Source organism: Chionomys nivalis, chromosome 12 (genome assembly GCF_950005125.1).
Source record: "Chionomys nivalis chromosome 12, mChiNiv1.1, whole genome shotgun sequence".
In the NCBI taxonomy this organism is placed as follows: Eukaryota; Metazoa; Chordata; class Mammalia; order Rodentia; family Cricetidae; genus Chionomys; species Chionomys nivalis.
This window is the reverse complement of record NC_080097.1, coordinates 64,605,437-64,617,529: the sequence shown is the minus strand read 5'-3', so window position 1 is coordinate 64,617,529 and position 12,093 is coordinate 64,605,437. Positions and strand designations below refer to the sequence as shown.

At 39.7% G+C, this 12,093-nt stretch overlaps 1 protein-coding gene across 10 annotated transcripts in view; it reads left to right on the top strand.

Moving 5' to 3' along the window:
* Ktn1 (kinectin 1) overlaps positions 1–12,093 on the top strand; it is a 98,997-nt gene that overhangs the window by 41,939 nt on the left and 44,965 nt on the right. For all 10 annotated transcript variants that reach the window (XM_057786781.1, XM_057786784.1, XM_057786780.1 and 7 more), the window contains 9 exons: positions 535–622; positions 4,358–4,524; positions 5,054–5,122; positions 6,520–6,557; positions 7,702–7,792; positions 8,150–8,218; positions 8,678–8,715; positions 8,827–8,908; positions 9,446–9,514. In XM_057786781.1, the coding sequence (XP_057642764.1) occupies positions 535–622; positions 4,358–4,524; positions 5,054–5,122; positions 6,520–6,557; positions 7,702–7,792; positions 8,150–8,218; positions 8,678–8,715; positions 8,827–8,908; positions 9,446–9,514 (711 nt within the window). The remainder of the gene's footprint in view (positions 1–534; positions 623–4,357; positions 4,525–5,053; positions 5,123–6,519; positions 6,558–7,701; positions 7,793–8,149; positions 8,219–8,677; positions 8,716–8,826; positions 8,909–9,445; positions 9,515–12,093) is intronic.

Genomic DNA, 12,093 nt, shown 5'->3' with positions numbered 1-12,093 from the left:
AACTAGCTCTTGTAGACCAGGCTGGCCTCGAACTCCCAGAGATCCGCCTGCCTCTGCCTCCCGAGTGCTGGGATTAAAGGCGTGCACCACCACCGCCCGGCCTTTTCTTTTCTTTCTTTTTTTTTTTTTTGTGTGTGTGTTTTGATGAACCCTTTGTGAAAATGATCTTTCCTTTAATACTGGGTTTCCTGGGGGATTTACTGCTGACGTGGATGAGGGAATGTGTTCTCTATAGATATGAATAAATAAGACATGACATTACAATTAATAATCTTAATTTTTGTCATATGTATATTTCTAAATAGGAATTTTAATATTGAGATTTAGCAATAAAGGTTCTAGCTTGTCTCCTAAAAGCTTGTGGTAGGTTGTGCAGGTGGATGGGATGAGGACATAGCAGCAGCCTCTGTCTGCGATGTTGGAGGAGACGCTGGATGTGCATAACGGATGCCCCCACTGTTTTACAATTGAAATCTTGTCTGTTTGTGTTGACTTTCTTTTCCCCCTTTTTTCTTTCTCTCTTTAAATATCAAGGCTCAACTACAAGAAGCTGAGAGAAGGTGGGAAGAAGTTCAGAGCTACATCAGGAAGAGAACGGCAGAGCACGAGGCTGCACAGCAAGGTACATACTGGGAACTCCTGTCTTGTCTGCCCACGGAGAAGGGTTATTGTCATTTAGTAGAGCCGAATAATATTAGGTTTTGTCCTTTTGGATTGTCTTATCTTTTCAGTATTTCTTAGGTATTTTAAAATGAGCAACCTTGTAGCCTTGTCTGCAGGAGAATGAGCACCTGATAGGGCAGAAAAGCGTGGTCATGACATCCGTTTTTTCTGTGGTTTGCCTTTGGTCTTGTCAGGATTCTTAGACTTGTGAAGAAACAAGTTGCTTTCTTGAATCTGTCTACCTTAGTAGTTGTTAACTTTGTCTTCTCATCCATAATTTGATGCATTCATGTCTGCTGTTTTTTTTCTTTTTTTCTTTTTTTTAAAGATTTATTTATTTCTTATGTATACAACATTCTGCCTCCATGTATGCTCACACGCCAGAAGAGGGCGCCAGATCTCATTACAGATGGTTGTGAGCCACCATGTGGTTGCTGGGAATTGAACTCAGATCCTCTGGAAGAGCAGCCAGTGCTCTTAACCACTGAGCCATCTCTCCAGCCCCCATGTCTGCTGTTTTTAGTCCTGCCATTGCCTTTTGTCTTAGTTAGGGTTTTGTTGCTGTGACCAAAGTCAGCTTGGGGAGGAAAAGGTTTATATCATCTTAGAGCTGTAGTCTATCATGTGGGGCAGTCAGGGTAGGAATTTAAGGCAAGAACTGATGCAAAGGCCATGGATGAACACTGCTTACTTGCTTGCTTCTCATGACGTCTTTTCATCTTTGTTTTGGTTTTTCGAGACAGGGTTTCTCTGTGTATGGCTGGCTATCCTGGAACTTGCTTTGTAGACAGGATGGCCTGCCTCTGCCTCCTGTGCTGGGATTAAAGATATGTGTCGCCACCACCACCTCGTCTCATTCTACCTTCTTATAGCACCCAGAACCACCAGCCCCATGGGGGCACCACCCTGGGCCTTTCCATATGAATCATCAAACAAGAAAATACCCTATGGGTTTGTCCACAAGCCAGTCCTCTGGAAACAGTTGTTTGATTAAGATTTCTTTTTCCTAGGTGATTCCATCTTTGTTAGATTTGACATGAAAACTAGCTAGCATATCTTTCGTGCTTGAATATGGCTCCACATAGGGTAGATAAGAGTTCTGACTTGTCAGCTCTGTTTTCCTCTGAGTATACACAAGGTACTTTAAGACTTCTACTTTTATAGAAAGTTGGTATTTCTGTGAAGATACTTACTTAAAAATTTAACATTTTATCATTAAAACACAGGAATCTTGCTAAGAAGGCTGCCAGTATAAACCAAATAGCTATAGAGTAAAATGGCACTCTATTTAAAGATTTTCATAGGTTTATCTTTTTTATTGTATGTATGTGAGTATTTTGCATGCATGCATGCATGTATGTATGTATATATGTATGTATATATATATATATATATATGTATGTATGCGTATCATGTACATGCATGCTTAGTGTCCAAAAAGGTCAGAAGAAGGCATGGGATCCCCTGGAGCTGGAGTTATAAATGATTGTGAGCTGCTGTGTGCTGGAAACCAAACCTGGTCCTCTGTAAGAGCCACAAGTGCTCCTAACTCCTGAGCCACCCTCAGCCCCATAACTATGCTCTTTTACTTTTTGTGATTTACCTCCTATTTTTGTTTAACTGTTGTGCTCTAACTGATATTGCCGTTAGAGTCTCAGTATTTTACTCCATATTTTTAAACAAATGTAATCCTGATCCTTAGTATTCTTTTTTTTTTTTAAACTTGGTTTATTTATTTATTTATTTATTTATTTATTTATTTATTTACTTATTATGTACACAGTGTTCAGCCTCCATGCCTGCAGGCCAGAAGAGGGCATCAGACCCCATTACAGATGGCTGTGAGCCACCATGTGGTTGCTGGGAATTGAACTCAAGACCTCTGGAAGAGCAGTCAGTGCTCTTAACATCTGAGCCATCTCTCCAGCCCCATGGTGTTTCGTTTTTAAAATAAACCTTATTATAAAAAAAACCTTGTAAATCAAACAGATGCAGTTTTATATTTCAGTGAACTCAGAGTAGTTATTCCAGAGCTGAGGAGCTCTGTTTACACTTTCACTATCAAATACATTTATATGCATTTATTCAACACCAAAAAACCCCTTGTGCATGTGTGTGTATGTGCCATGATGGACATCTGAGTTGGTTTTGATTCTTTGCTATAGTGAGTAAAGCAACAATAAAGAAGTGCTTCCTCTCGGCAGAAACTGACTTGTTACAGAAAGTAAAGTCTTAATCTCACTCCTCCCCTTGTATCTCATTGTCCTGTACCGCCGATGGATTTTCATGACATCAGGATTCATGTTTTCGTCAGCATGACAGTAATGGGATGTGATGTAGGATATTTGTTAAAACTCATTTGTTTATTTCATGAAGCTTATTATTACTTTGCTTTGCCCTTGCTTGATGCTATTTTATTTTAAAATTTTTGTCTAATGTTAAATATTTTTTTAATCCACTGCCCCTCAACATCTTAGGTGCTAGAGGCAGGGAGTTGGGTTACATTTTCCTCATGGTCCTTTCTGGAGGTCGGTCTTCTGTAGTGCTTGTTACTTTCAAATTCCTCCACAGCTGCCTTCCTAAGACTGCGTCCTCTCTCCATTCTGTTTGGAGTCTGTGTCACTTCCACGGTCTCCTTCTTTCATTGAATAAATCTTAGTTTTCACTAGCTGCATATGAGTATGCCTGGAAGCGCATTGGCCTTCAGTAATCTGAAAGCATCTTTACCGTATTGGATTGGTTTGACTGGAGGCTCAGTTATTCTGTTCATTCTAGACCTTTTTGTGATGAGTTGTAAGTCAGCAATAATTTCATCTACAGAATTTTGACATCATGAACTTAATGCTTTAACTGGTGGTAGTAAATATCTTGAGTAATAATCCCAGATATGTCCATTATATTTTAATTTTCTGAGTTACTGTTTTATAGATGTGAGAACTTACCTTTCTTAGTGGAGGCACACGCTCATGCTGCATGTTTCTGTCTGTGTCAATGCTCCTTCCACCTGTGGGCTTGTTTGTCCATCAGAAAGGCTGATGCTTCTCATGCTGCCTGCTATCTCCTCTCATTGATCTTTTTGATTTAGGGTGTTTCCCTTCCTCTTCTCTGACAAATTAGTGGTTGTCTTTAAATTTACTTTGTCCTCATTTATTGTGATTTTGCATTAGGATGGCTTATATGTAATTTTTTTGATTTTTTTTTTTTGGGGGGTGTTATCTGTGGGGAGGATGAAAAGCAAACAGAAAAGTTACCTTTCATTTCAAATTATTTAAATGGCATTTTAAATGTCAGCTTTTACATAGTAGATTTCCTTGGTGTCTTTCTGTGTAGCAAAGTTCAAGGAATTTACATGAATTTGCTAGCATAATTCTTCATATATCTCTGGGGGAAATAAGAGTACTTTTAAGAACTGGTAGAATCATTTAAGAATTTTATATTCCGCTTAATGTTTACTGAGCTTTGTGCTACGTCTTTGGGTACAGCTTTGGCTATAGAGGCAAGCCAATCTCTGACCCAGAAGAACAGCAGGAATTAGACAGGGTGGCTAGTGTTACACAGGGAAGGACAGTCTGCTGAGACTGCAGAGGGGAAGGGGAAGGTCCATGCAAGCGCTCCAGAGAAGGTGACACATACCAGGGATGGAAGGGGTCAAAGGAAGGCATTTTGTAAGATGTAGTATTTTTGTTTGCTACAGATTTACAAAGTAAATTTGTGGCCAAAGAAAATGAAGTCCAGAGTCTGCATAGTAAACTCACAGACACCTTGGTATCAAAACAACAGTTGGAGCAAAGACTAATGCAGTTAATGGAGTCAGAGCAAAAGAGGGTGAGCAAAGAAGAGTCTTTGCAAATTCAAGTTCAGGTATTTGTTTTTCTTTATTTAAAAATAAGGGGGTGTATTTATTTGTTTACATGTGTAACAGTAATAAAGAAGGATCATGAATTTGTGAGAGAGGGAGAGAAGCCATTGGAGAGGTTGGGAGAATGGTGTAATTATATTTCAATTTAAAAATCGCAAAAAAGAAAATATAAAACTTATATGAATACATTATATTCAAATGAACTTTTGTCTCAATGGAATTAAGAAAATGGAATTAGGATAAATGTGATATGTCTTAATTCTAAATAATAGTAAATAATTAACATTTAATCTTTGAGCATTTGTTTAAAGGCGAGCTTATCCACTTCCTTAGGACTTCTTGTGATAGTATCAGGGACAGTAAAACAGCCTAGATGTCTCCCTTGTAAATTAACAAAATGAAATGCTCAACTGCTTTAAATAAAGACAGTTTAAAGATAAACCAAGAACATGCAAATCATTGTGTTCATGTGCACGTGGATATTTATTAATAACACATTTGTCCCCTCTTTTTTTTTCTGTTGATGAAAAGGATATTTTGGAACAAAATGAGGCTTTGAAAGCTCAGATTCAGCAGTTTCATTCCCAGATAGCTGCCCAGGTAATGGTGCACTTTTCCTTGCTTACCGTTAATCCTAGCTCTCCAGCTGTTTGAACAATTATCTGAACGCCTGTGTAGTGCAGACTTCAGTAGTTGGGAGAACAGTCATTGAATCAGTATGTAATGGCCTGCGTTTCAGACACTTATTGCTTGGGAAGCACTAAGAACCCCAAATCTGTATAATTAGAAGGATTAGGTGAAAGCACTCTCCCCTGGAAAAATGCTCCCAACTCAGTCACAAAGCAAAAGAGAGCCAAGTGGAGCCCAGAGTAGGGACTGCCACAGCACAGTAACTGAGCCTTAAGAATCTCCAGATGACAGAGGGCAGCTGGGTTAGCTACAGCTCCCAAAATGTATATAAAATGTGTGCTTCAGTTTAGTTAATGGTAAACATTGCACAGGTTTTTGTTTTTGTTTTTTTATGGTATGGTAAGACCTGTGATTTGACTCATTGCCCCATGCTTTGATTGATTGATAGATCAGCTTTGGAATATAAACGATAGAACATTTAGAAAAAGTAAAAGTTTCCACAAACACACATACTATAAATTTCAGTTCAACTTTTAAATTATCAAAATTATTTGTAGCAACAAATACTTGAAATTTGAGTCTTGGGCTGGAGAGGTGGCTCAGCAGTAGAATGTGCCTGCTGCTGTTCGAGAGGATCAGAGTTCAGTCACCAGCACCTGTATCAGGCAATTCACAACTGCCTGTAACACCAACTCCAGGGGACTTAATGGCCCCCTCCATCATCTGAGCGCATGTGTCCGTGCCCCCCCCAACCTTACAATATTCAAAATAAAAACCAATCTTTAAAAAAGAAATTTGACTCTTATGTTAAAAGTGATTAAAAGTGTCTTTTAGAGTTCAAACTCCAAAGTTTTTTGCACATAAACGTATTTTTCTGAATTGCTTTCTTTTAGAGGTGATAGTTTAAAATTCACTGAGGTTGGATTGAGATCTTTATCATCAGCTGGTCGGAAATGTTGGCGAGTGCTGAGAGCCGTTAGCAGGGGCAGGGGAGCACGTGCTTCCTCGCCATTGTCCTAATCATTTCAGGAGGCGTTGCTGAGGAAGAGATGCACAGGGGTAGCGATGGCCTTTGTGAATGGACCTGCGCCTTATGTGCTTGTTGCGTGTCACTTTCATAGTTCCCAGGCCTGCCCACTTGCTGAAATCTTAATAGTCCGTGACGTGGTGTGTAATTTCTTAATACTGGCTGTTGGGGATCAGATGTGCTTTCAGAATGATGGCTACTCACCGTAGGCCAGATATGTCTTTAACAACTTTATATGTTAATTTCTTGTTTTTATTAAAAGCTCCGTTGTGATTATTATTGTACAGCTTTTAAGCTTTTTCTCAATTGCTCTTATGTTGATAATGTTTTTCTTTCTCAGACCTCCGCTTCAGTTCTAGCAGAAGAGTTACATAAAGTGTAAGCCTGCATTCCACACTTCTCCTATAATTGTGTTATAGTGACTAACATACTTGTTTCATACAGTTCAGAATCAACTTCATACTCTGATCTGTTTGAAAAATTACTCTAAACTCTATTTGCTCTTTTCTGTTAGTCTCCAAACATTGCATGTGTTTGTTGTTATTGTAGAAAGAGCCAGGCAAATGTTCCTTCATTTGGGATATTGGTGATTATGTGGAAGAGGCAATTGTGTTTTCAGAGTAGTGGAACGGAGTTAGTTCTTGTTGCAGCTCTTCTGCACTAGCCCTGTGACAGTAGCCTGCACACCAGGATGTGCGTTGTTGTCTGGTGCATAACTACAGATACAGTTTGCAGAGATCTCTAATCTGGGTTTGATGCCAGACGTCTTCATGTATAAAACAGTGGATCTTTCTATGTATCCATCTGTGTGTTTGTGATGAGTTTGTGCTGATCCTCCTGCCTTAGCCTCTTGAGTACAGGTGTGAGCCATCATCCTGCTATGAAAAAGGTCTATTTTGGACTGCAGGAATACCTTCACAAAAAGGCTCTCACTGTCAAGTCTGATGGCCCAGATTTTATCCTCTGATCTCACATGCTGGAAGGAGGAAGCAGACTTTCGCAAGTTGTCTTCTGCCACACCCGCATGCGCACATACATTGTCTTCTGTCACACGCGCATGCACCCACACACTGTCTTCTGTCACACACACAGACACAATCTTCTGTCACACATGCACTCAGACACACACACTGTCTTCTGTCACGTACACACGTGCACACACTGTCCTCTGAGGCACACACGCGTACATACACACACTGTCTTCTGTCATGCACGCACGTACACACACACACTGTCTTACACATGCACACACATTGTCTTCTGTCATGCATGCACTCATGCGCATGCGCACACACAGTCTTCTGTCACGCACACACACACATTGTCTTCTGTCACACATGCACGTGCGTGCACACACACTTGATATTTTAGGGTGCTATGCTTTGTGACAGTTACTCGTAGACTAAGAGTGTAGAAAGAGAAGCTACAGTTATGTGAAACTTAGTTAAAATTATTCTTTCTAGGTAATTCTCAGTCCTTTGGTAATGCTTATTAAAAGCACAAATGTATTTTCTTTTTGAAGGATTGCAGAAAAGGACAAGCAGCTAAAGCAGACTGAAGATTCGTTAGCAAGTGAACATGACCACTTAGCAAGCAAAGAGGAGGAGCTCAAGGTACAGTAACTCAGCTTCTGCTGTGGTATTTTATAGGACTCAGATTGAAGACTGTGGTCAGTATCTGTTATATAAAGGATGACAAAGGCTCTGGAATGCATCACAAAGTGCTTCTTATTTCTGAGCTATAAATACTTTATCTCTAAGAGGAAAAACCCAAAAGGTTTTACTCAGATGATGCATTTCATAACAATTTCAGAAAGTTGGCAAGTAACAGAAATTGATGATTTTTCTTTTTGTTTTAGGAAATTTGTAATTTGAGACTTTTGCCTAACACTTAAAGTAGGACAGATATGCTGCCACAAGTTTAAATTCTATCAAACTCTTTTAATAGTGTGTACTTTTCTCTTGCTCTAGGATATACAGAATATGAATTTCTTATTAAAAGCTGAAGTGCAGAAATTGCAGTCCCTGGCTAATGAGCAGGTAGATTGGTTTTGATTATTTACCTCTGCAGAATTTTGATTTGCCTTTTCTTGTTTGTTTGAGGCTGTGAGCCCAGCCTTCTGTGTATAAATACTGTCTATAATGGTTTACTTATGTTTGGCGGGGATCCTCTGACAGACCACCTAGATGTCACCTATTCATATTGGAATGTTCATATGATACAGTGAATTCATCATTTCTGAGATAGAAGAGATTGTTAAAACAGTCTTAATGTACTGCTTGCTTAGTGTTTTCCTTTTAATGTATAAAAGTGAAACTTTTTATTAGGAAAAATTGACCTCTGAGAAGTAAAAACTAATAGACAATAATAAGACAAAGAAGCACATAGTTTTGTTATCTTTAACTCAATTGTATGGAAATACAGTTTTTGAATGGATAGATGAATAGTTTTATAGTTTTCTCAGAAATGATAAGGTTTTCCCTTTATTCTGCAAATAGGCCGCTGCAGTGCATGAGGTAGAGAAGATGAAGAAGAGGTGAGTGCTGCATTCTGTGCAGAGAAACTGGTGCTCACGTCCATGTGCCACGCCGCTTCAGCTGAGGCTGATCGGCTGCGCTGGTGGTAATTGCTGCTCTTCTCCTTGTAGCATCTATGTGAAGGATGACAAAATACGAGTGCTTGAGGAGCAGCTGCAGCGTCAGATTGCAAGCAAAATGGAGGAATTTAAGGTGTGCGATTAAGCTTGTGAACTCAACTTTCTCAGAACAACTTCTTATGAGTTTAGTTATAATGACTAAAAATGCTATTTATTAACACAGCCATTTGGAAACATTATTTCCTTAGTTTATTTGGTGACAGTAATTTTTTTTTTTGATTGGCCCATTAGCTCAGGCTTTTTATTAACTAATTCTTATAACTTACATTAGCCCATAATTCTTTTTTTTTTTTTAAATATTTATTTATTTATTATGCATACAATATTCTGTCTGTGTGTATGTCTGCAGGCCAGAAGAGGGCACCAGACCTCATTACAGATGGTTGTGAGCTACCATGTGGTTGCTGGGAATTGAATTCAGGACTTTTGGAAGAACAGGCAATGCTCTTAATCACTGAGCCATCTCTCCAGCCCCTAGCCCATAATTCTTGTCTTAGTATGTAATTGCAGCATTGCTCTGAACAGTATGTGGTTGCTTGTTGAAAATCTCAATTCAAATGATTACTGCCTTTCTCTTTCTCAAAAAGTAAATTGGGTTTTATCCCTCCAGATTCTGAACGACCAGAACAAAGCATTACAGTTGGAAGTTCAGAAGCTACAGGCTGCTGTTTCTCAACAGGTGAGGGTTTCCATGTAGTGTAAGAAGGTCTAGTGAGAAGCCAACTGCTGGAGAAATTGTGCTGAAAGTTAGATGTGTCTTCCCATTGCACCTGCACACTTTGTGCTTACCAGGTTTCAAAATTAAAGTTTTGTGTCTCTGAGATGAAGCAAATGTTAATATTTTCATTAAGTATTTTACAAAAAGAAAGAAAAGTCTGTTTTTGGAACCTTAATCTTTTCATACAGGCAATATGTTTTCTCAAAAGGAGTGTGGGTTTGAAACTTTGGAGCATTTTGAAATTACAAACATTTCTTTTTTTGGTTTTTCGAGACAGGGTTTCTCTGTGGTTTTGGAGCCTGTCCTGGAACTAGCTCTTGTAGACCAGGCTGGCCTCGAACTCACAGAGGTCCGCCTGCCTCTGCCTCCCGAGTGCTGGGATTAAAGGCGTGCGCCACCACCGCCCGGCGGCAAACATTTCTTTGTCCTTTCACTTAGTCTTTCACACCATTGTTGTACTAAACGATCTCTTAGAATTGAATGACAAAACTTAAATATATTGCGTAGTCTCATTTTTTGGCATATAGGCCACATCCGAGTCATTTCTTTTTGTTTAAAATGTGTGTGTATGTGTGTGTACACGTGTGTATGTACATATGTATATAGTAGCAATTAGGATGATAAGGAATACACACACACATGTTCCTTTTACAATATATACACCACATATTCTTAAAAAGTAACATATGTATGTACACACACACACACACACACACACACACACACACACGCTCCCAATCATCTAACTTACCAATATCTGTCTTCCTAAATAATGACACTGCTTCATAAACCAACCTCTAGTGGTGTCTTTTCTCTGCTGCTTCCATGGTGTTGCTTTCACCTCTTTCTCACATAAACCCCTCAAGTTATAATTGTACAAAGTGTTCTAGGAGCTGGCTAGATAGCTCAGCAGATAAAAGTGTTTTCTACCCATCCATGAGTGACATGTATGCTTATTTTAAAACTTTGTCTTCACAAGTCAGGACAGCTTGTCGTTTGCTTTAAACATGTATCTAGTGCGTACACACAGAGAACAGCTTGCAGTGTAGTTGAGGAATCAATTCTCCAGCATGTGGGCCCCAGGGGTTGAACTCTCACTTCTGGGCCGTCCTCCAGCCTTACTCTTCAGCACCTTGCAGTTGCCTTTCCATTTTCACTGACTGTGAAATAAGAAAAGTAAGTATCCTTAATTTTCTTTTCATTTCCACCTTTCTTTAACCTCCCCCTTCCTGTCCAGCAGTTAGAATTCCAAATGACAGTTAAGAGAGAACGAGTTTGTGATGTAAGATTTCCCGCTCTCTTGCCGATGGTTTTATTCTGGAGGAAGAGGTTGAACTTATTGAAGGAGAAGCTGGTAACATTGCCATGTTGTTTCTTCAGGTGTAGGAAGGCAAAGGCCAGAGGCCCAGGTACGGGAGTGTGCTCAGACACTGAGGAGAGGGAGGCTGAGTGTGTGCAGGTTTGCGGGTCACTAGCTAATGCCTAGGGTGGCTGGGCGTGCTTACAGATGTGATAGCCGAGCAGCAGCATGCCTTTATTTTTGCTCCAGAAGGTTTTAAAGAGTTGTGATCAGGGTTACTAAGTAAAAATCATGGGAAATTGCTTTTCTTTGCCTGACACCTATTCATGATCATACTGAATTATTGAAGGTTTAGGTTTATCGTGCTGGAGCAAGTAATAGGACTGGATTAGGATGATAAAGAATGTAGTAAAATAAAAATGTTGGTCAGTATTTGAACCAAAGAACCAGCGTCCTTAACTAATTATGGTTTTATTAAGGGAAGTTGAGCTCATTGAGTGTTTGTTGAGTGTACACTAGATATTTGTGTCTGTGCTGAGGCTCTGAAGGTGGTTGGAACTTGATTCTTGGCTTGAGGCTATGACCTAATGTGCAGATAGCTGTGTATAGAAGAAAAGCATGGTGAGTTAAATTATTGAGCTGTGTCTAGGTTTACAGTAAGATTTCATTTGAAGAGTGGAAAGGTAACATGGGACAGCTTAGCCAGGAGTTTGCGGAACAGTGAGGGGCCGTGGCTGGGAGAAAACCTCTCAGCAGCATGCTGGTGTATACAGCAGGAACATGCGAGATGCTGTGTGAGTGCAGAGAATAGGGGTGGGGCTAGAGAAAGACTTGCTAGGCCCTAATTAGGAAAAGCTTTGTTCACTGTGTAAGGCTTGTGAACCCGATGTAACCATGAAGATCCTTGCAAGGATGGACAAACATTTACACTACGTGTGAGAGAACTCACAGTGATGGAAGTGAGGTGTCTGAAGGTAGGAGTCAGAGAAGCAGTAGGATCCAGTGAGAGCCTAGGACAACTAAATAGTTAAGGCACAGGTAAGCTGGGCTTTATAGTGTTGTCTGTTTTGTAAGGTGGGGTTCATTGATACAAATGCGGATTAAAGACTTTTCATGAGAGTTTTAAGTCTTTAAAAAGTAACCTCTGTCAGAGTTGTTTCTACGCTCTCACACTGATGTAATCTGGGAATTTCTCCTCTCCTTTTTTTCATAATGGAACAATTTTTCATCATTGGGGCAC